The sequence below is a fragment of the Labeo rohita genome, chromosome 6 (assembly GCF_022985175.1).
Source record: "Labeo rohita strain BAU-BD-2019 chromosome 6, IGBB_LRoh.1.0, whole genome shotgun sequence".
Taxonomy (NCBI): Eukaryota; Metazoa; Chordata; class Actinopteri; order Cypriniformes; family Cyprinidae; genus Labeo; species Labeo rohita.
The window spans coordinates 5,675,927-5,701,626 of NC_066874.1; the positions used below are offsets into that span (position 1 = coordinate 5,675,927).

Sequence of the window (25,700 nt, forward strand, 5' to 3'; positions counted from 1 at the left end):
CCCCTGTACCGCAACCGGCGGCTGCCAAGACGCGAGACAAACAGCAGGCGCATTACAGGTCTGGACTCTCGGACCCTGATGTGTCCAGTTCTTTGAACCACAGCAGCAATGCTCTACTGCCTGTCGACGGTACGTCAGCACACATAGAGTACTTAAACAAACACACACACACACGACTATCACTTGGAGACGAGTCCTTAACATGACTGACAATTTGAACATTTAAAATTTCATTTTTTATGCTCATTATTAATCCATTGAAATTATATACATTTCAGTGCTGTCAAACGATTAATTGCATCCAAAAAGTTTTTGTTTACATAATGTGTCTAATGTTTATATGTATTATGTACATGTAAATACACACACACAGTATATATTTCAAAAATATTTACATGTATTTACATATAATTTATATTATATACAAAATATTTAATATATAAAAATAACATTTTTCTTATATGTACACACCATAAATATACACAGTGCACATACATATATTACGTAAATAAAAACATTTATTTTGGATGCGAATAATTGCGATTAATTGTTTGACAGCAAAATTACTTCATGAATAATGCAATTTATATCTCAATTTTTTTCGTTTTATTCCAATATTTTATTTTATCATTTCTACTTTAGACAGTAAATGGCCTATGTTAATTTTTTTTATATTTATTTATTTATAAACTCGCTTACCTTTTTTTTCATAAACTGATTTGTTTAGGTGGACCATGCAAAAGTGTTTTCTTTTTTTTTTTTCAATTAATTTGTGACAACACTTTTTTTAGTTAAGGAGGGACAGATCATCAGCAAAAGTGTGACAGTGCAGAAAACATATTTTATAAATTCTATAAACAAATAGAAATATTGGAATAGTACAAAAATCTTTAAATTATTTTTTGTGCTATTTAAAAATAAAATAATAAAATAAAATGGTAACATTTTACAATAAGGTTCGTTAGTTAACCTGAACTAAGAATGAACAATATTTGTACAGCATTTATTTATCTAAGTTAATGTTAATTTCAGCATTTACTAATGCATTATTAAAATCACAAGTTGTGTTTGTTAACATTAGTTAATGAACTGTGAACGAACATGAACAATGAATGACTGTAACATTAACAAAGACTAATAAATAGCGTAAATGTATTGTTCATTGTTCGTTCGTGTTAGTTAATACATTAAATAATGACAACAAATGACAACTTATTGCAAAGTGTTACCAAATATATGCATTATTATTACTGATGCTCATTATTAAACCACTAAACTTTTCTTTTTCATTACTTTTGTATTAACTGTATTAACTTTTTATTAATAATGGCATTACTATATTAAGTATTCAGCTTATTTAAAACCTTTATTTTTCCACTTTTATTTGTGAAAGTCAATTGTTTATTTACTGCATGTAAACTGGTTTGGTTAAGGTGGACTGTAAAAGATTAGGACAGTTTTGGTGGTAGATGCAGATAATGGTTTATAATGTTTAGAGAATATAGTTGCTGCAACTGAAAAACTACAAAAATCATTAACACTTTAATGCTATTTATAAAACAGAATTTTGTCAAATGAATCATTATGCCCCTGCTGGAGAGAAGAAGAAAAATCAGCTTGAGGTGGTGAAGGTGTTTGTAACTTGGTAGATGGTTTGTTACTACAAAGTCGTCTTGAGGACTACCAGGTCAGCTGTGGCCAAACAAGCTTGTCGTCTAGCAGATCCATCATCTAAATCAGCTTTGACCAGCCACTGGCCATAAACAACCAGCTTGGTATAGCTAAAAGTCACGTGAAACCAATCACTACAATGTAACATGTTTCATTATATGTTAGCTTATAAAATGGTGATGATAAATGATCAAAATCAATTAGAACAATGTTATAAAGTCCTACTTTTCTGAATGACAAAGATCACTGTGACAATCAACTGATTATTTACACAACGTTATTTACCACTATTTCCGAAAACCATTTTTATTAACATATTTTTGAATAAAAATTGGATTCAGCAATAGTGTTCAACATGTTCCAGATTGCAAAACATGTTTTTGTTTTAATTTAGTAAAAAAAAAAAAAAAATGTTTTGATTGGTGATAGGTGGTCAGGTTTAGTTTCACTGACAGACACTGGAGACGAGACATGAAGTGCCGTCCCTCCCAGGAACTCTAATGTCTTTAAAATAACACTAATGGCTTCTCCACTAAAGACGAATCACCAGTTAAATGCCAGAACTATTACCAAATGATACTGGTAGGAAAATTATGACAGTTCTGTGTCTCCTTCAGTGGCGCAGACATTTTTTCTGGTCCGCCGTGACCGCACTGTTGACAGCTTGAAGATGTTACTGGTATTGCTGAATACATTTTAATTAGAGACTGTTTTGGCCAGGCATCAGAAAATAATCTGTGGACAGCAAAAATACACCAGTAAAAAGGGATTACCCAGAGCCTTCTATCAGTCTACAACTTCATATTTAATTCAGTAGGTTTTAGAGTAGTTTCACAGAGTTAGACTGCTCACTACTGGCATGCAGTCTGGTCTACTTTACGGCTAATTCTAACATGAATTAAATAAGCAGGCATCTGGCTAATAAGTGTAATTATAATAACTAAAGCTTTTATGTCATGTTTAGAGATGGGTAAATCAACTATGTTAGGATATTAGAACAACGTGAAACACAGTGGTAGCTTATTTTAACAAATGCACAGCCAAAACCATAGAAATTAGTGGAATATGTGTGTTGGGCTTGTGGTTCAGAATTTCCGTCCATTCAAAAGTCCTGATGATTTTACGGAACATGAACCGGAATATGAAACGGAACATACGTTTGTACTCAAGCACATCACATTTACTGGCTAGTAAGGGCCTCAAACTAAACTCTGGATATCTAATGCCACAAACCTTACAAACCTCTGTCAAATTCTGTGAACTTTATCGTCTCGTCTTCTTTCTTGGAAGCACTAGTTGGTGCTAAGTCAGTATCCTGTGAAGCACAATGTTATGCCCCCAACAAACCTGTGCATCTTGCAACCTGTGCATCAACGCTACCAGTCAAAACATGTATTAGGAAGGCAATATTTTATTTATTACTTCTAAAACACAGAAACTTCAAAAGAGGCACACAGACTAAAAACCAATAATAAAATGTCCATAATCACCTAAAATCCAACCTAAAAGGAATAAAAATATTTCTAAAGCATTCAGAAAATAAAAGGGTCCATATGTGCACTATTCAGATTTAGAGGCATGAATTGTCACCGGAAAAGCCCCACTGCTTTCTTCTTCTTCGGTCGTGAGGTGGAGCGCTCCTCAGAACCAGAAGCAGCGGATGATGGTAACGGGACAGCCTAAAAGAATCATTCAGAAGTGATTTTAGTTTTCTCAAAGGAATAATCTAGGTTCAAAACCATTGATAATTTAAACTTTAATGTTTAGCATTTCTTAATTGTCACAGAAAATGATTTTGAGTCTATCTGTATCTGCAGGTCTAAGGGCAAATATGCAATGGTTGCCCTGTTGACTTCTATTGCAAGTGCAATTTTGTTAAGAGCTTAACTTTTCCACCTTTTTCTTCAACATGGAAGTAAGCTTACGGGCGAAACTTCAGCGTTCATTAGTTGCTATCCACCTTATTTTTCAATGCGGAAGTAAGCTGTTCTCTGGTAATATGTTAGACGTCCGGTTCATAATCCGCCATAGGGAAATAACGAGAAGAATATCGAAGTGCAGTAAACGGTAAAAGAGTTTGCACTACAACCCAGTGTGTTCATAATTAAGATAATATATTGAAATAATATGGTAAGACACACCAGTTTGCAATATCAAGCAGCAAAACAAGCGGTTTTGTACAGCTAAAAATAGCTGGACGCAGATGAGACCAGAAGCCACACCCTTAACATTTACAAATGGCTACGCCCACTCTTACGGGAATAATAAGGTGGATATTCAGCCCAGATTATTACTATTATATAAAGGTGAGTAACATTTTGTACCCTGCTTAGATGCTTATTCAAATTGTCCTTTTGTTGAACCTCCAAAAACAGAGTTCAAACAGAGTTCAAACGTTCAGCAATGATGGGTTCATGGTAAACCAAGGATTCAGTTGAAATATCAGCTAAATCACCGTTCACAGCTCAACGGTTCTCTGAAAATAATGAATCAAATATTTATTTTGTTAAATTAAAAGAAAAATTAAAGAACAAACCTGTTTGCTGTCTGCCACCCGATGTCTTCCTGATGATCCTCTGACATCATTCTGTTCTTGAGAAGCTAGTGAAGAAGCCACATCTGCACATCAAAGCAGACAAACACCGCTCAAAAATTATACATTTTATAATTTATTCACGCTATTGTTGTTCCAAAACCATATAACTTTCATGTATCCGTGGAACACAAAAGGAGACAAAAAGGCACCATAAAAGTATTCCATACAAATTTATGTGTATGGCCATAGTTTAAACATAATTTAAAGGGCACCTATTATGCAAAATTCACTTTTACATGTTGTTTGAACATAAATGTGTGTTGGCAGTGTGTGTACACAACCACTATATGATAAAACTAAAACACTAATGATAAATATCCACTTGCTCCCCATAAATCATAAGCAGTGTCTCAGAACAGGCCGTTCGCAGAGTCCGTAAAATGTGATGTCACACGCCCACAACTATTAACGAACACGGCCGTATTAGCAGGACCCGCCCTGAGTGAGCCGCACACAATCTGCCATGCTAATCTTCCTGCTAGAGCATTTAAAAGCAGCATTTAAGTAACAAATGTCTTCTTATTAGAGCTACAGAAATTATTCGTTCAACAGCAGTGAGTGATTTTCTGTTTTCATTATATTGTTTAGCTCATATTAACAGTGTAGACAGCCAGTATAGATACTGTACATTACGCTAATGTCACTTAATACACAGATCTAATATAAACATGCAATTTCTTTCCCAGCTGTTTACCGTAAGAGACATAACCGACTGTGTTTTTGTAACTTATGTGTGATTTTAACATAAATGTATGTGTATTTGACGGTTTAAGCGCAATAAGACATGAAAGAAAAGTTTAGTTTAGTACTCACATGCCGTGTGATGGCCACTTTCTGTGTGCATGCTTTGGATGTGCGCGCTCAGAAAACCCTATATCAGAAGTTTAAACTGATTCGCATGATTTTGGCGCAACAGACAAAATAATCAAATATAATCAAAACTAAACATGTTATTTCGGCAGAGTATGTAAGGTACCAGCTGTAAATGCACAGCCCTATTCTGGAAAAGGGGGCGGGAAGCAAACGCTTATTTGCATTTAAAGATACATGCACACAAACAGCGTGTTTGTGCTTCCACTCAAAACTGACATTTTCAAAATGATATAATACATGATTTGTTAGATATTTTGAGCTGAAACTTTACAGACACATTCTGGGGACACATAAGACTTATATTACATCTTGTAAAAAGGGGCATATTAGGTGCTCTTAAATCACCAAAAACCTGTCAAATTTCTTAAAGTCTACACATGTGTTCACATGTGCCACCTTTATAAGCCTCATGTGAAATTTGATATCCATTAGGGCTGGGGAATTTAATCAGTGCATTGCGATTCGAGAAATGATTCTGCATCGATTCTGAGATTTTCTGAATGCATTGTGATTCTCTCTCGAATCAATTCTGAGCTTCGCTTTTAACAGCAGATGGCACTGCATCCTTTAGAAACAACTGTACTGCTTGCTTCCTGTACCTGTTCCACACACTTGAACCTAAAATAATCATGCATACAGCCCAAAAAGTTAGAAGCGAATAAGAAGGGTGTTCTCAGTGGACTGTTTACATTAATCTCATGCCATAAAAGTAGTGTTATCAATAACGATAATTATCACGCGATATGAATTTCCTTGATAAACGATAACAACAGTTTGATAAATGTTTGATATAAAGTTTATGCAGCAAAGGCGGAACAAAGGAGCGCTAGTCAAAGCTCGCTACTTGGACCTTTTATCCGCTCGGATCAAAGTTCAAACGGCAGCACGGCGCAAACTTACTACAAAGAACTTAGCCTGCACCCCAATGTGTAACTATCCATCCTAAATTCTATGTGATAGTAGTCATTTTCAATACTATTTAGGGCAGATAGGGTGGATATGGTGAATTCAGTAAAGAACACAAATGACTCAGTTTATAGCCAGATGAAACAGCACTGACAAATAAGAGAAACACTGTGCATAGCGATACAGTCAGAAGGCTTTTAAATCTACAAATCACCATCATTTACCATAGATTTACTGTAGTAGCACTAACTGCACAGTGTTATTGTGTCAGAAATGTGGGTATATTTGTGTCGAATTTCATTATTTTATTAATGTAGACATGTATTAAATGTATTGAAGGAGGAGTAATGGAATATAATTACAGTATTTTTGTGATTAAGCTATAGTGTTTATGCATTTATACTAAATTTATTTACACTACTGTTTTTCACACAAATACCTAGGAACCATATTACATTTTTACCATGGTACTGAGGTGTTGCATTGTGGTTTTAACTGTTATTATCATGATTCCATGGATGATACTATGGAAGAGTAATGGTTACTTAAAAAAAAAAAAAAAAAAAACTCAAACAGTCAGAATAATTACATTTCACTACATAAAAATGAGGCTGCTACAATTTTTACAGATATTACTGATTTTGATAATGAACATCAATCTGCATCCTAACTCAAGCTACTATCAAATGTATATTTCTAAGAGAAAAAAATTATATCATTATTATTATTAATATTATCAGGTAACACAAACATGTTTCTTCATTTGAAACAATATTACTCATTAAAACATGCAGAACTAAGTTTTTTTTTCTCTATCAAGATATTTATTTTGTTAAGAAAAAATGACTGGAAAAAGTGTGAAGAATTAAAAAAAAAAAAAGTCATGTTCTGACCATAAAGAATATTTAAAGCCACATTTGACCATCTGGTTTTTACAACTTTTACATTGTAGCAAAAATCTGCCTTTAAACTTGAAAGAAATAAAAATGTGACATTTATTGTGATAATTATCGATATTGACTGATATAAAAAAAAAATGATCATGGTAATTTTTTGGCCATATCGCCCAGCTCTATATAAAAGCATTCTGAGCCGAGGTGTAATTAAATAACTCAGCCAAACACATAAGCGCTCTTCAGCGCTATTTTTCGTGAGCTATGAGTGTGTGTTTAAAAACTAGATTAGAGCGCCATCAGCTGTTGGCTGCATTGAGAATTAATTCATGAATCACAATGCCTCAATTTATCGTGATAGCCCTAATGTCCATACTGTTTGGTTATGACATACAGCAAAAGCCAATGATGTTTGATACCACCAAAGTCAAACCTGGCTGTACATATATACAGGAGCTCTTATACAGCCTATGTTCATTCTATGGAAAAGAGCAGCCAAGACATTCCGCAAAATATTTCCTTTTGTGTTCCACAGACATACAGGTTTGTAATGATTCCTTTAACTCATGTACTAAGCTCAATGTGTGTGAGGCATTAACCTGCGGTGACATCAGTGACGTGTTGGTGATCGGGTGCGTGATGTTCAGACACGAGGTTGTCTTCCGCCCCAGAGCGTTTACGTTTCTGACCCTGTTTTCCCCAAGCTCACGGCCATGTACAGTGCCTGCAACTCTGAGTCAAAACCCAAACTGTCCAGCGTCACACCCATCTGTGGAACAATCTAGTAGACAGAAAAGAGAAAATGACCACATCATAAAGAAAGAGGAGACATTTAATTACTTATTAGACTCCAGAGGAACTTAGACTATTGCTTTCCTGAGTACTATTCATTTCTTCAGATGGAAAATGTTGTAAATGGAAAAATTTCTTATGCAATATATTTTTGGGGATATATGTATGGGTATGTGATGGCAAAGCTGAATTTTTAGCACATGTGTCACATTTTCACTGTCACATGATCCTTCAGAAATCATTCCAATATGCTGATTTGCTGCTCAAGCATTTATAATAGTTATTTTTATTGCCAGTCCAGAAAACAGCTTTCGTCGCTTAATGTTTTTGTGAAAATTCAATGAACAGCATTCATTTGGAACAGAAATTTTCTGTAACATTATAAATGTCTTTATCACTTTTAGTGACAGTGTTGCATGATGCTGCATCCACACTAATCAGTGTCAGTATAAAGTCCACTAGAATAAAATTTAAAAAAATAAAATAAAAATGAAAATTAAAGCATTTTAAAAAACAAATCCTTAAAAGTGTGCATTACGACAATTTAGAACTTAGGAATGAAATGCTCTTAATTGTAATGGAAAAAAAACAACGACAAAGAAGTCTTAATGCTAAAGGTCGGGTGACAGCAAGTTCATCAGGGTAATGGTAAAGATGACTGCATTCACACATTTCCCAAACACATTCTCTTTCACAACAGAGAGGACAAATTCTCAAAATTAGCTTGCCAAATATTGACCTGGTGAGATTGGTGACCACTGGATGAATGAAGGGCCCCTAAATATACGTGTAGACGTTTGGGGTTTACATTGATTTATTTTTATTATTTGTTTGTTGAAATATCATAAAAATAAATGAATGCTTTGAGTTCCTCTTTGGGGACAGAGAGGGCAATGTGAGGAGAGAAGCCACAGTTCATGAGTGTGCACTTCCTGTCTCCCCTCGAATCATTTCTCGACTCCCGATCCTTTCATTTTTTTTTTTGATCTTCGTCATATCAACTGAGCAATTAAGCTTTACTTCCTAAAACATGTGAGATTTAAAACTGAAATTGATTATATGTGAGCTGTACAATCATAAAGGTACCATGTCAGATGATCTACACAAGCTTAGATATTATCCATCATCATCTGTGTGCGTCAAAGAGGGAAGTGTCAGGAAAGTGGTTCATGTGTTAGTGCATCATGTTGATACACCTATTCATAGCTGGTAAACAGCATTGGCTGGTTTTCAGTGGTTTGTGGAAGAACTCTGAACCAGTGGACTCTAATGGAAGATTCCAGAGAGTGTCCTGATTCTTGTTCTGTGTTCAGCACTTTGTTGGGTGAAAGGCAATCCTATATTTTTGAGTGTGTAGGAAGATAATGAGACATAATATCACTGAAAATGTATTATATATATAAAACTTTGGGATCAGTAATATTATTAATTAATTTTTAAATAGTCTCTAATGCTCAAAGTTCCATTTATTCGATCTAAAATACAGAAAAAGCAATATTATAAAATATTATTGCAATTTAAAATAAGAGTTTTCTATTTTAACGTACTTTAAAATATTATTTATTTCTGTGATGCGAAGCTATTCATCAGCCATTACTCCAGTCTTCAGTGTCACATGATCTTTTAGAAATCATTCTAATATGCTGATTTATTATCAATGTTGAAAACAGTTGTGCTGTTTAATATTTTTTGGAACTGATATTTTTTTCTGGATTATTTGATGAATAAAACGTTAAAAAGAACAGCATTTATTTAAAATAGAAATCTAACAATATAAGCCTTTACTATCACTTTTATTTATCACTTTAACACATCCTTGCTGAATAAAAGTATCAATTTCTTTCAAAGAAAAAAAGAAAGAAAAAATATTTACTAGCCCCAAACTTTGAATAGTAGTGTATATTGTTAAAAAAGATTTTTATTTTAAATAAATGCTGTTCATTTTAATGTTTTATTCACAGAATCCTAAAAAAAAGTACCAGTTAAAAAAAAAAAAGCAGAACTGTTTCCAACATTGGATAATAAATCAGCATGTTAGAATGACTTCTGAAGGATCAATTAACACCAAAGACTTGAGTAATGACGCTGAAAATTCAGCTTTGCATCACACGAATAAATTATATTTTAAACTACATAAAATAGAAAATCTCAACTTTAAATTGCAATAATATTTCACAATATTACAGTTTGTCTGTATTTTTAACAAATAAATGCAGCCTTGATGAGCAGAAAAGACTTCTTTTAAAAACTTTTTTTTTGTTTTAAATCTTCCTGATTTTTTAAGTAGTAGCTCTTTATTTTCATTGCCATGTCAGCATCTAAGGCTATCTTTATAGCAAAAACTGAGATGGAATAATACAAGGGTAGTATAAACACAAAATACAAACCAAGAAAACACAAAAATACAGCAGTTAAAATTATACAAGATTTTTTAAAATTAACATACGATAAAAATCTAAATGTTAAACAAGTTCCTGAGTGAGCGTACTTCAAGTTTTTAAATTTGAATACATTTTAGAACTTATATAAATATATTTTCAGCATTTTAATAAACTGTTATGTTCATCATACTTTTCTGTAACATTTTATTAATTTAATGAATCATAAAAGCATTATTTCTTGCAAATTAAAAAAAAATATTAACCCCAAATTTTTGAAAGGTAATTGTATTGAGATGTTTTTTTGTTTTTTGCTTTTTTTTTTTTTTTAGCAATTCCTATTATTTTCAATAATTATTTTTTATTAGATTCTCATGACTATGATAGAAAACGGCATTTTACTAAAGACAATTTGGGAGGCGAAGTGCTTAAATGAGCAAGAAAAAAAGCAAAAGTACAGAAAATACTAATGATTGTAAAAGTATTTATTTTCGTTATTCTGCTATCTATCAAACAGGTTTCATTGAATTCAGATTTAGATTCTACTGTAAATAACATTAAGCATTACAAAAAACACCTCTTTGTGTCTTGTTTGGTTGAAATGAAGCAAAATACCTCAATGGTACTTTTCTGAACACTTTGCTAAAAAGTCTTTATGAAGCAATTCACAAAGCAGCTCAATAATAAAGTTCCCTTCCTAGATTGCACTTCAAGTTCAAATTGTGTTGAAAAACAAATTACATTTAGGGGAGGTCTAATGCAATTTCATGCATACTGACTTATTTACACTGTCGAAGAGTTGGATTCTCATGCTAAACATGGCCAACGTTTCAAAAAATGAGTTGAATGTATGACTGTGCCCAAAACCACTAACAGTAAGTATGAATAAACTTTGCATGTTTTCCTTTATTACCTGATTTTAGCACACACACACAATCTATAGGGAAACAAATAAAGGCAGGTGAAGTCTTAAATGGCCGTCATGGATTGAACCCTGAGAAGAGCTTCATTTTACAGTCCTCTATAAATCTGTCCTCACTCTCATTCAGGCAAACCCCCCTCCTAAAAATATCTATTACCTCTTCCTCTCAGTTCACCCTCGGTCTCACACTCCCTTGATTTCTTTATTAGTGGTACGTACTAAGACAAACATCACATTATTATCATACTTAGGCGTTAGGGATTTAAACAAACCTTAGCATAACTTATGCGGCCTGTTGAGGAGAGCTGTGTTTACCTTTCTACATGACTGGACAATTTTCGCAGTAATAAAACAGCTAAAACCTCCCATTTTTGTCTTGGGCAAAACTTCTGCAGAAGCAAACACCACTATTTCTTTAGAACGCATGTAGCTGTTATCGTTTTTGCTCTCTATTTTTACATATTCTACAATGTTTCCATTCCATCCATTACTTTTACGAGAGGGACTCGTGTTTGACGGGATGTTACTCTTGTTCTGGCTGGCAGGGCAGCTCTTCTCAGGGGTTCAAAGTAGGCAGAGTAAACCACAGCCCAGCTACAGCTAACTAATTACAGATCAGAGCTCACCCTGTGGAAAACTGGACCAGAGCTACGGAGGGAGAGAGAGAGAAGGAATAACAGAAAGAGAGACATCTGACCTCGAGAAGCGCTCCTGAATGGGTTTCATGGTTATCAGATTGGGGTGATTATAAAGGCCAGGAGCCAAAAGCTTCAGTTACAGGAAGACGTCTCGAGCTTTAGCTGGAATTAAGGCATGGACACCTGACAGATTCTAGTGTCTAACAATAAAACACACATTTACACAGGGGTGTAGAAGTTATGAGGGAAATGGGGCACATGTTTTCCCCTACTTCAACTCTATATATTTTACTTTAGAAAGCTGAATTTTCAGCATCATTATACCAGTTTTCAGTGTCACATGATCCTTTAGAAATCATTCTGATATGCTGATTTGCTGCTCAAGAAACATTTTATTAGCAATGTTGAAAACAGTGCTGACTTAATATCTTTGTGGAATCTGTGATGCCTTTTTTTCAGGATTCTTTGATTAATAGAGAGTTCAAATAAACAGCAATTATTTAAAATCTTTGGTAACATAAATGTCTTTTCTGTCTCTTTTGATTCATTTAATGCATTCTTTGCTAAATAGAAGTATTATTTTTTTTTTAATCTTACTGATACCAAAACTTCGAATGGTAGATGGAAAGATAGGTACTATGACATTAGAGTAAGAAGTGTCTTGAGAAGACAATGAAAGTTATTTCTGCTAGGGGAGCACTTCTTCGTCACAGAAAGCTTAAATTCCTCATTCTTGTGTTATTTATTCTGCAATCCCACTCAGGATTGGTGATGTTATGCACGTAGAAAGGAAAAGCCAGGAGAAAAGACTATGAAGATACACAAATCAACCCCCTAAATTTATAAGTATTAAACACTGGTGCAATGTTTAAAAAAAACAAAAAAACAAAAACAAAAACAAAAAACAGTTGCTATTAAAAGTATTCAACCCCCAGAGACTGCAGCACTTTACAACAGGGTTCGTACAGATACTGTAAAATGAAATTCCAGAACTTTCAAGGACTTTTCAAGCACTACTTTTTTCAGAGATCTCACTTATCAAACAATGTATTCCATTTCAAATTTTAAAAAAAGAAAAATAAATATATAAATAGATATATAGAAACTATACTAGTAAAAATGTATTTGTACTTTCTTTTTTCTTCGTTTTGTTTTTATAACTGCACTGCCTTACGGGTTTGATATTTTCTACTGTTTCAAAAAAATCTATAAAAAAGATTCGCGAAATCACTCCGAAATCCTGATCGGAAACAAAAGTTTTGTGAACCCACACTGAAGTCTTGATCTGAATCAAATGATTCGTGATTCGTGCTCCGAAGCTCTGATCTAAAGCAAATGATTTGCGATCCATGCTCTGAAGAGCCATATCATTTCAGATCAGCACTCGGACTACGACACGAGAATCGCTTAAAATGAATGATTGAGTTACGAGTTTGAATCAAACAGAGCGGTTCCAGCACAAATTACTCAGTTGATTCGGGTTTGTCTTTTCCTCTTTTCGCATCTTCAGCTATGTTTGCACAACACTGTCAGTACTACTACTGGCTTAATTATTTTTTGACATTAACTGAAACAAGCGAGAAAGGAATTTTGCATTAAAAGAAATGTGCTTATTGACCAAAATAAACACTTATTTCTTAGATACATTGGTCTTTCAATAATTCAAGCACTTTTCAAGTACCTCTTCAGTAATATTATTTTCAAGGGTTTTCCAGGCCTTAAATTTCAGAAAGTCAAAGTACTTTAAGCACCTTGTACGGATCCTGTTACAAATACAAGCTTCTCTGAAGATCCAGGACTGTATAAAAATTGCATCTAAAACAGTTTACTGGCATATTAAATACAAATATATAATACAATATTTTTGAGTTCTAGGATTTTTTAATAACACAGCTATGTTATAATTATTCAACCCCTTTTCAACACTGCTGTTTTTAGTCATTTATTTGTGTGCTGGGGAACAAAATTGTCTTAAAACACAATTAAACCTTTAGAAAGTCTCTATTAAAAAACAGAATTAGCTTGAGCTGGTACACATATATACAGTTAGCCCATGCATGTGCTAAAGTTTGAGTAGGTAATATGACAAAGTCAACAGAGCTCTCACAAAAGCCATAGAGAAGCTATTAAAGAAATCATTTTAAGGCTAAGGCTATATGAAGATTTCCAAGTCATTAAAAGTTCCTAGAGACACAGCTGGCAGCCTTATTCCTTAGCTTAAAATGTGTTGTATCAGAAAACCTTTGACGGTGTTAAAGAAAAAGCACAATATCATAAAATGTTTGATCAGAGCAACTGAGGAATAACCTGCAATGTACAGCCAAAGACATTCAAGATAACCTAATGAAAGGTGAAAAAACAAGCATGGCTTTCATGTTAGGGCATCTTGCAGAAAGCCTCTCTTGAATATGCTAAAATTAATTTGGATAGACCTGTGGAGTTCTGGAAGAATGTTTTATGGAGTGATGTGACCAAACTGGAACTTTTTTGGACCCATGGATCAGCAGTGTGTCTGGTGCAGAAGAACACCATCTCCACAGTCAAACATTGAGGTGGACCAGCCCTGTTACGGGTGTGTTTTGCAGGAAGTGGAAATCATGACTGTAGGAAGGACATAATGGATTCTTTGAAGTATCAGGCCATTTTGGCAAGAATTGTGATGCCTTCGGTGCAAAGACTGAAGCTAATGATCAAAAGACTTTCCCGCAGGACAATCATCCCAAAGTATGCATCCAAATCTACTTATGCTTGGTTCAGGGATCAGTCATAGAATGTACTTGAGTGGTCTGTACAGTCTCCAGATTTAATTCTCATTAAAAATATTTGGTTTAATTTGAAGAAAGAAGTGGCAAAGTGAAAACCAATGATTGTCAGTTATCTGATCAGTAATCTAATCATTACTGTAACTACACACAGATCACTGTGTTTCCCCATGGACCATTATTACTGACGCACAAACCGATAAACGCTGACTGGACATATTTAGGACCGCAAATTAATGGTGGTTAGTTATGATGTCCCCAAGTTAGCTATATTTAGTGAAAGACTAAGTGCTATTTATTGTCTCATTCTCTCTCTGTGACTCACAGAAAATTAGTCGATATCAAAGGAAGAGTGCCTCCGCATGATTACAAATGTGATACTGATTTTATGCAACAGTTCATCAATAAACAAGAAGTTAATATTAAGAGACTTAGATTTTAGACAGCATACTGCCTGTTTTTGCTCTATTTCACCAACAAATACCTATTCTAAACACAGCCACAGCACTGTTTTGCGTCTTTGAGCAACATGATGGCGTTTCGTTCATGAATGAATCAACCGTTAAATGATTCAATTCAATTGCAATGACTCACTTCCTTAACAGTGACTTGCTGCCACCTATTGGCGGTTTTGATTTCACATTTAAAGTATCTTTATTTTAAAAATACATGTAAATATCAGTATTCAATGTTTTGTTTAAAATAACAAAATATTATTTATGCATTTGTAACTGCAAGTTAAATGCATTCATGTCCCTCTGAGCCTAATTAAATACTAAACAGGCCTACATCTAAATGCCTCAATATATATTATTGATATATTTGTATTTGCATTTTGAATGTAATTTGGCAAAAAAAAAATGCATTAAATAGGTTTAGTTTTCATGGTTATTAATGTATGCAATTTCAGCAATAAATATGTAATTTTTTCTAAAAAGGAAACAAATTATTTGTTTATTTTGAGAAACCTATCTTATTTTCTCTTGTATATTTAGTATTGCTCTTTAATAAAGAAAAGCGACTTCTTATCCGATTACTCGATTAATCGATAGAATAATCAGTAGAATACTCGATTAAAAAAAAAAAAAAAAAAAAAGATAACTACAGCCCTAATCTGAAAGCTATTTCAGGCAAGGAATGGGCCAAGATTTCAGTAGAGAGGTGACAGAAGCTTCTAACCACTTCCAAGCAGCTTTTATTAATGGTTTTAAAGAATAATAGATTCTGCACCAAATTTGACTTTTGGGGATTGAAAAATTTTGAACATGAACATTTAGAGCCAATTTGATTTTTTTTTCATTATTCATCAACTTACGTTCTCAGAATAACTCAAATGTGTATTAATAAACTTTCTCTAATAATGTACTGATGCCTTTGTTGAATTGTTTTCACAACATTTTTTGCAGGTCAAGGGGGCTGAATAATTTCAACTGTATATTTAAACTGTATGTATGTATGCATGTATGTGTGTATATATGTATATAATACTTGATGACAAATAACAGCAAACAATGAGAAAGGTGAAAAATTTTAGTTTGAAAGGACCTGAGCCACATCTAGAGACCAGAGGTTGGACTTTTATTCAGCAATGATGCGGTAAGTTGATCGAATGTGACAGTAAAGACATTCGTAATATTACATTAGATTTCCATTTTAAATAAATGCTGTTCTTTTATACTTTTTATTCATCAAAGAATCTTAAAATACCACACTTTCTACAAATATATGAAGCAGCACAACTGTTTTCAACATTGATAAAAATAAGAAATCTTTCTAAGTACTAAATCAGAATATTAGAATGATTTCTGAAGGATCATGTGATACTGAAGACTGGAGTAATGATGCTGAAAATTCAGTTTTGCAGCACAGAAATAAATTACACAGAAGACAGTTATTTTAAACGGTAATATTATTTCATAATATTACTGTTTTTGTATTTTCCATCAAATAAATGCAGCTTTGGTGAGCATAAGAAACCCTAAACTCTTAAATGCTAGTGCATAGTATACGTCTAAATTTGCCAGTTCTTTACAGTAATAACTTGGACTAAAAGCATCGTAAGGACTTCTATATGTATATATGCCTCAGAAAGAGGATGGTTTGGGGTGTTTTTGCTGGTCTTTCAGTGTGGCAGTGGAAAGGGTCACTCCGTCAGTGCCAAACCCAAACTGGTTTCTCAACTCACCCGGTCAAATTTTCTCTTTTTATGCCTCAACCCTAAAAAACCAACAGTTTGCGTCACTGCAACACATTCACACATAAATACATTCAACCCCAAAAGACCTGTATGCACACTAATACGGACCCTAAAACAAGTCTTTGTGTTAATCAAGCTAAGTACACACACCCACTCAAAACACAAAGTAAACGTTCACGCTCTCCTCCCCCTTAAAAAACTCAAGCATGCGTCACGGGTCTGAGGTAGACATTTAAACTCAACTTTACAAACTCATGGTAACATATCTTTGTTTGAGTTTTGACCCGTCAAAGACTGCACTTCAAACAAGTTTGTACATCTATCCATCCAGGCTTCTGCCGATCAGGAATCTCAAGAACGGCCTCCATTTTTCCAGAGACTTGCTATGTTTGTTTGGCATTTCAGTGAGACATTTTTCCAAACACACCTCCATTTTAATTCTGACTTGGGTCTTAAATGATTCTTCAGCGTGGAGTGGAATTTCCCATTGTATTGCGAGACAGCGGCAGTCAAATGACTTTGATATGTCCAAAAAAATCAAATAACGCTCAAGCTCACATTTCAACAGACACAACAAGTATTGTTAAAAATCTAGAGGCTTTCCAAACCATAGCCTAGGCGGTAGCAAATGTGCTTCTTTTATAAGTTTATCCATTTCTGCTATAAAATAAAATAAAATAAAAATTTAATTCAATTAAAAAAAATGTAAAAAATTGTAGAGCCAGAGAAAGCAAATATGACTCTGAATACCAAATAACTGACATTAAAAAAATATCACCACATAAAAAATAAATAAAGTCAATGAAGGGATTAAATTTATTAGGACAGTTAAAAAAAAAAATCAATTCAGTAGTGCTCATGTGCAAAATTCCACCATTTATCACCATTTTCAACTTGTATTATTTATATAATTATATTATTTATATTTATAATATTAATTTAATTCAATTAAAAAAAAAAATGTAGAGCCAGAGAGCAAATATGACTCTGAATACCAAATTATTGGCATTAAAAAAATATCACCACATAAAAAATAAATAAAAATAAATAAATAAAGTTAATGAAGTGATTAAATTTATTAGGACAGTTTAAAAAAAATCAATTCAGTAGTGCTCATGTGCACAATTTCACCATTTATCACCATTTTCAACTTGTATCATTTATATAATTATATTATTTATATTTATAATATTAATTTAATTCAATTTTTAAAAAAGGAAAAAATTTGTAGAGCCAGAGAAAGCAAATATGACTCTGAATGCCAAATAATTGCCATTAAAAAAATATCACCACATAAAAAATAAAAATAAATAAATAAAGTTAATGAAGTGATTACATTTATTAGGACAGTTAAAAAAAACCCAATTCAATAGTGCTCCTGTGCGAAATTCCACCATTTATCACCATTTTCAACTTGTATTATTTATATAATTATATTATTTATATTTACAATATTAATTTAACTCAATTAAAAAATAAAAAAAAAAAAAAAAAAAATGTAGAGCCAGAGAGTAAATATGACTCTGAATACCAAATAATTGCCATTAAAAAAATATCACCACATAAACAATAAAAATAAATAAATAAAGTTAATGAAGTGATCAAAATTCCACCATTTATCACCATTTTCAACTTGTATTATTTATATAATTATATTGTTTATATTTATAATATTAATTTAATTCCATTTTTAATTTTTTTTTTAAAATGTAGAGCCAGAGAAAGCAAATATGACTCTGAATACCAAATAATTGTCATTAAAAAAATATCACCACATAAAAAATAATAAATAAATAAATAAAGTCAATGAAGTGATTAAATTTATTAGGACAGTTTAAAAAATCTATTCAGTAGTGCTCAAGTGCAAAATTCCACCATTTATCACCATTTTAAACTTGTATATAGTGTAAATGTATCTGCTCTGTGTAATACGGTTACCAAAACTGAGATCTTTATTGTTTTAGAGGCAGATAAGAACTGGTCTGATAAATAACTGATTTCTATTTGAATACATTTTAAAATTGAAAGCACAAAATTTATTTGAAATATATAATCTGCAACATTATAACAGTCTTTTCTGTCACTTTTGATCAATTTAATGTGTCCTTGCTAAATAAATGTATTAATTTCACTTCTGTACTGAATGGTAGTGTTTATAATGTTTAGATCAATAAGATTTTAAAAATGTTTTTTAAAGAAGTTTCTAACGCCCACCAAGGCTGCATTTATTTGATTAAAAATACATTAAAAACAGTAATATTGTGAATTATTTTTACAATTTAAAATAGCTGTTTTCTATTTCACTATTTTTTAAAATGCAATTAATTCTTGTGTTGGGAAAGCTGAATTTTCAGCATCATTACTTTGTCTTCAGTGTCACATGATCCTTCAGAAATCATTTTAATATGCTCATTTTTGTCAGGATTTTTTATAAATAGAAAGTTAAAAAAAAACAGCATTTATCTGAAATAGAAATCTTCTGTAACCTTATACACTACCGCGTAATAAAAGTAAGAAGTAATACACCTATTATTGGTGTCACAGTGGGTTGGAATTCCACCAGTTTAAGGGGCGGCTAGTATATTAGTGTTTGGTACAGTGGGCGAGTGGGTGAGTAGACTCATATCCTTTTCTCACACCACTAAGTCAAGCCACACATATCTAACTGCACATTCACCAGGCCAGTGAGAAATACCGGTGGATTCGCACATACACACTGACAGAGATCAAACACCCGCCTATCAAAGGACTCACCTCACACAGAAAACACGGCTGCCAGCACTGAAATTAAAGCTCATGCCTGAATCCAATAAATAACTCACAGCCACAAGAACATTACTCATCAGCAGAACAACATGGGTCCCATAAACACACAGTTCTGCTCTAAATTATGACTGTGGCTTTGGCTCCTCCCACTGTGGTCAGTGTGTTTGTAATGACCGTAAAGCACAGTGGACAGAGGCATGATTGACTGGCATTCTTGCTTAGGGATGGTGGTATGAACAAAACCCCGGTATAAGAACTTACACGTATACAACAATACACTACCAGTCAAAAGTTTTTGAACAGGAAGATTTTTAATGTTCTTTAAAGAAGTCTCTTCTGCACACCAAGCCTGCATTTATTTAATCTAAAGTACAGCAAAAACCGTACGATTTTAAAATATTTTTACCGTTTAAAATAACTGTTTTCTATTTGAATATATTTTGAAATGTAATTTATTCATGTGATCAAATCTAAATTTTCTGCATCATTACTCCAGTCTTCATTGTCACATGATCCTTCAGAAATAATTCTAATATGCTGATTTGCTGCTCAAGAAACATTTTATTATTATTATTACCAATATTTTAAAAAGTTTTCTGAACTTTCTATTCATCAAAGAAACCTAAAAAAAATACTAAAATACTCAGCTGTTTCAACATAATAATAATAATAATAATAATAATAATAATAATAATAATAATACATGTTTTTTGAGCAGCAAATCAGAATATTACAATTATTTCCCAAATCATGTGACTGGAGTAATGATGCTAAAATTTCAGCTTTGAAATCACAGGAATAAATTACATTTTAAAATACATTCAAATAGAAAACAGTTATTTTAAATAATAAAAATATTTTAAGATTTTACTGTTTTTGCAGTATTTTGGATCACATAAATGCAGGCTTGGTGAGCAGAAGAGACTTCTTTAAAAAACATTAAAAATCTTACTGTTCAAAAACTTTTGACTGGTAGTGTATGTCTATAGTTTTGCTGAATATTCAGTGAAAAACAGCTTAAAATAAATAAATAGTTAATGAATTAAATACCTTACAACTGAAGTCACCTGATGAATGTAAATCAAAAGATCAGATTATCCTAAGCAACTGAAAGAAAAATCTGGCATTAAAACAAAAACAGCTTCAGATTGTGTAACAAATAATTTAAAAAGAGACACAAAAGTGCAAATTCATTATTATAAAATGGGTATTTCAGAAGGAGCCATATTCAAAGGCACTGTAAAATAGCTAGTAAAAAAAACACAGATTAGCTGAACAGTATCCATTAAGTCCAACACTGTTCACACTTAAAATTTATATTAATCATCTAAATATAAACATGAAACATGCTGAAAATTTTGAAACAAAGAAGCTATATCACAAAATGTACTTGAAATATTTAACATTCTGCATTTTTTCTGCATCACTACTAATCAGATTTTTATGTTGAAATAATTTTGTATTTTCCCATTTTTATTTTAATTTTAGTTAAAGTTTTAGAAATTAAAAATAAAGTTTTAGAAATTAAAAAAAAATAGTAATTTATTTAGTATGTAAATGTAAAATTCTTCTTTTCAAACATGGACGTGACTGTACATCTACCATTGTACAAACACGACAGTGTTACCATCATATCGCCATCACTCATCACTAAAAAAGCGGGAAATACTCAAATACACACACACACGCACATCTATGGCGGGAAAAGAAATAACACTCATCCCGTCAATAGACAGTTCAGTGTGAGGCAACGCTAGAAGTGAGCTGTCAGTGCAGACACTCTTTGAGTTCCACAAGCCACAGCCTAATTATACACTGTGTGTGTATGCATGCGTGTGGTGACCCTCAGCTGAGTCAAACAGAGATCCAGTCTCTCTTTCTGTCTAGCTTTTGCAGTTCCCTCTCCCATAACAAACCCTAGAACAGCAGTAGGGCCCTGGCGTCGGTACATACATGTGACTGAATCATGCTGTCACATGCATGCTAGTTCTGACGGAGCTTGTTTACCCTGGGTATATTTAGCAGGAGACTGAATGTAAAAATGTTTCGCACCTGTGTGAGGAAGTTCTCCCTGAACTTGTGCACCTCAAATGGCTCCGTCTGTAGTCTGGCTGTGAAGGAAGAGTTTTAGATGAGCTAAAACAGACACAAGAGAGTATGCAAACAAAACCGCATATGCGATTGTTACCTCTACTCAGGACAGCTCCGTTCTCCTGGTAGTCCTGTATTTCTGCATCCTTCCGAGCCAAAAGAGCAGCTAGATCCTCCACTTGCCGCTGCAGAACTCGACTCACTGCCAGCAGGGGGCGCACCAGCTGCCTGCACACCTGATTTACAAGCAGAAACATACTATATATTTGCTGATACATGCATTTGTAAAGCCTCAAGATCATCAACATGATCCAAAACATGTTGTACACAATCTACTACATGCCTTCCGCTATTTGGTTGTTTGTACACTACCAGTCAAAAGGTTCTGAAAAGTAAGATTTTTAATATTTGTAAAGAAGTCTCTTCCGCTCACCAAGCCTGCATTTCTTTGATCCAAAATACAGTAAAAACAGTAAAAAATTGAAATATTTTTACTATTTAAAATAACTGGTTTTATTTGAATATATTTTAAAATGTAATTTTATTTCTGTGATCAAAGCTAAATTTTCAGCATGATTACCTCAGTCTTCAGTGTCACACGATCCTTTAGAAATAATTCTAATATTCTGATTTGCTGTTCAAGAAACATTTATTATTATAATCATTATTATTATTATTATTATCACTATTTAAAACAGTTGAGTACAGTTTTGCTCAGGATTCTTTGATGAATAAAAAAGATCCAAAGATCAGCATTTATCTGAAATAAAAAGCTTTTGTAACATTATACACTGTACCATTCAAAAACTTGGAGTCAGTATAATTTTTCTTTCTTTGGGGGGAAAGAAATAATAGAAATTAATACTTTTATTTAAAAAGGATGCTTTAAATTGATCAAACATGATAAAGACGTTAATAATGTTACAAAAGAATTTATATTTCTTCTAAACTTTCTATTCATCAAAGAAACCTGAAAAATGTTACTGTTTTTAACATAATAATAATAATAAATGTTTTTTGAGCAAATCAGAATAGTTGAATGATTTCTGAAGGATCATGTGACTGGAGTAAAAATTCAGCTTTGAAATCACCGGAATAAATTACATTTTAAAATATATTCAAATAGATAGCAGTTATTTTAAATACTAAAAATATTTCAAATTTTACTGCTTTTGCTGTACTTTTGATTAAATAAATGCAGGCTTGGTGAGCAGAGGAGATTTCTTTAAAAAACATAAAAAATCTTTTGACTGTTGGTGCTAATAACCTAGTGGTTAGCGCACTGACATATAGTGCAACTGCACCTCTGGCGACCCAAGTTCAAGTCCCGACTTGAGGTTCTTTGCCAATCACGTTCTCAACTCTCCACCCCATGCTTTCCTTTCAATCTCTACTGTCCTGTCTATTAAAAAGCATGAAAAAGGCCAAAAAAAATATTTTGACTATATCACAGCTCCAGATTTTATTTTATTAGATAAGGTTCATACCACACCAACAGGCATTGTAGTGCAGCGAAACTCCCAGTAGAACGGCACCCCAGCCAGCTCACTTTTGAGTTTGACTGTCAGATTGTCCCCATGCTGTTCAAGGGTAACGTGTGCAGCAGAAATCTGATCACCATCTTGACCGGAGAAACAAGGCCGTGCCACCGAACACAGATGAGAGAAAAAAGCCTGTGTAGGAGCCCTCAGACGCTTATTCAGATCCTTTCATATAGAGAAAGAGGAAAAAAAAGACCAAAATTAGCATGAAATATTGACAGGCTAGAATGCCCTTAGAACAAACTGTGATGATAAAAAAGTATCAGATTGTGATACTAAATATCATAGTACTGAAAAACATGTCATTCTTACAGGTTTTGGCACAACTATATCATTCAGAGTGACTGTGGTTGATCAAAAATACACTGACTTGATGCTACAGTATGTTTAATATTTAAAAAAGGCTGTAAGAGCTACTGGAGCTCCAATTTAAGTTCTAAAGTACTGAATTAAAAACATTTCAGCTATATAACAGCAGTGTTGTACAATCTTGCCTGTGCTCGACTCTGGATGTCATCTGTGGTCATTTCTTCTTCCCACACAGTGTTCAGGTCACTCAGCAGAACCCGGTACTGTGTGTCACCAAACCAGGCTTTGGCCAGTAGATCAGAGCCACCAATATTCACTGGCACCCATGGGAGAGCAAACAGGGCTGCTTCCATTTCCCCACAGCACACTTTACACTATCTACTTCATATAAACAATAACAGACATATTGCTTTAAACATTTAAAAATTAGATAAAAATGAGATTCAGTACAGTCCCAAAGCACTTTCCCTAAAACACTAGTTACCACAGTTACTATGGTATAACCATGGTACATATGGTTCCAGCCATTCTTAATAATAAATTCGACATAATACGATCTTTTTGCATTCGTGTCAGAATTTCTGATGAGCCTTGCGCAAACCGAGACAGCTTTCGACGCGTTTTAATTATATATAATCAAACTATTATTAACTATGAGGGTGAATTCTGCATTATTTCGGTTCTACTGTCTAATGTAACAGGTCTTACGCTTCTTTCGATATGCATAAACAACTGACAGTGGGTTAAATAAATAGTTCGCATAGACATTTACTTACATAATGAACTTTAGACATTTTTAAATGTTTAATAAGTGAAGAATTGACCAGTATCGACTCACCAACAAGGGGACCTTTCGACTGACGCACATTCCCCATGAAAACAAACGGCAATTAAAACGTTCCGTGAGGAAGAGTTCCGTTCCTAGATGCCTCCGTTTATTAAGGTTATAAGTAAAACAAAACAACATATTTATTATCCAGTGTCTTTATTGAGACTGTAACATTTATAAAGGGCTGTAATATTGTGTAAGAGATCAAGAACTACTCTAAACACCAGATATTTTAATTTTATTTTTCTGATTCAGCTTGAAGAATGGGTTTCTCTTTAAGGTGAATTTTCTTTCTGTGAAGTGTAGGAGATATATGTTAAAAGGTTAGTAATTACATATGAAGAAGAACTTTAATTTGTGTGTTTACAGAGTTACATACTACGGGACTGAATTTGCTGATGTGTTTGGTTGGTTTTCTGATTCCAGGTTGTTTGTTGTCCAGGGTGATTCAGGCTCCTGTCTCATAACAAGTTTCTCCAGAAATTGAACAACTTCTTGCTTTGTCTCACATTTTTCTAGAGTTTTATAAAGCTTGTGCAACCTAGGGGGACCACAAAAGTGTGATCTGAAGAATCTTTGCTCAGTTTTATTAAACACATTGTGAATAATGTAAAATGACTGTATATATATATATCTATATATAATTTTATTATAAATAAAATAAAAAACTCAAAATGGGGGAATTTTTACCCCCATATCTTAAAATGAAAATTAAATGTGTGAAGATTTTTCAAAAGATGGTGTTGGAAATTAATGAGGTAAAAGATTCTGTAAGTGAATAATTATAAATGCACACACACACACACACACACACAGACCAAATAATCATGGCACATTTTTTATATATATACTTTTTTTAATTATTATTTTTTTTATTGGGGCTGGGATATTAGGTTGAAATCAGTTCATTGTTGAATCAGTGGGGTTAATAACTGTAAAGTTTGCATATTATGAAATGAGTATAATTTATCTATAAAGCAGCCCTGGAGAAAAGAGTGATGTCAACATCAGCTCACTTCAGTTATTATACAATAGGGTCCGTGCAGTAATATTGCCTAATATTAAGTGTCCCCAACTAAGCAAGCCAAAAGGCGACAGTGGCAAGGAACCCAAACTCCATCAGTAACATGTAATGGAGAAAAAAACCTTGGGAGAAACCAGGCTTAGTCGGGGGGCCAGTTCTCCTCTGGCCAGACGGACCAACAGGGTGATTTAACCCTTTAACTGTCACCGTCCCCTCAGTGGTTAATTTAATTTAACTTAATTTAATTGCACTAGGGATATGATTTTATTATTATTTAATATTTATATTTTATTTTTATTTTATTATTTAATGTTTTATTTTAATTTTATTTAATTTTTTTTTTTACTTTTATAAACTAGGGATAGGATAGGGTTAGGATTTTTAATTTTTTGTTATTGTTTACTTTTATTTTGTTTAATTTTAATTATTTAATTTTTTCTGCAGTAGGGATGATAGATTTAGAATTGTTTTATTTTATTTTAATATTTTATTTATTTTATTTTATTATTTTA

The 25,700-nt window shown here is 33.0% G+C and overlaps 1 protein-coding gene across 1 annotated transcript; it reads right to left on the reverse strand.

The window, feature by feature from the left end:
* Positions 1–2,541: 2,541 nt before the first annotated feature.
* On the reverse strand, positions 2,542–24,232 carry nhej1 (nonhomologous end-joining factor 1). The gene is given in 9 exon segments (XM_051111545.1): positions 2,542–3,350; positions 4,208–4,290; positions 7,539–7,629; positions 7,631–7,720; positions 21,447–21,505; positions 21,583–21,721; positions 22,973–23,191; positions 23,521–23,713; positions 24,174–24,232. Coding segments are annotated over 8 exon segments (942 nt in total). The 5' UTR covers positions 23,689–23,713; positions 24,174–24,232; the 3' UTR covers positions 2,542–3,257.
* Positions 24,233–25,700: the final 1,468 nt, after the last annotated feature.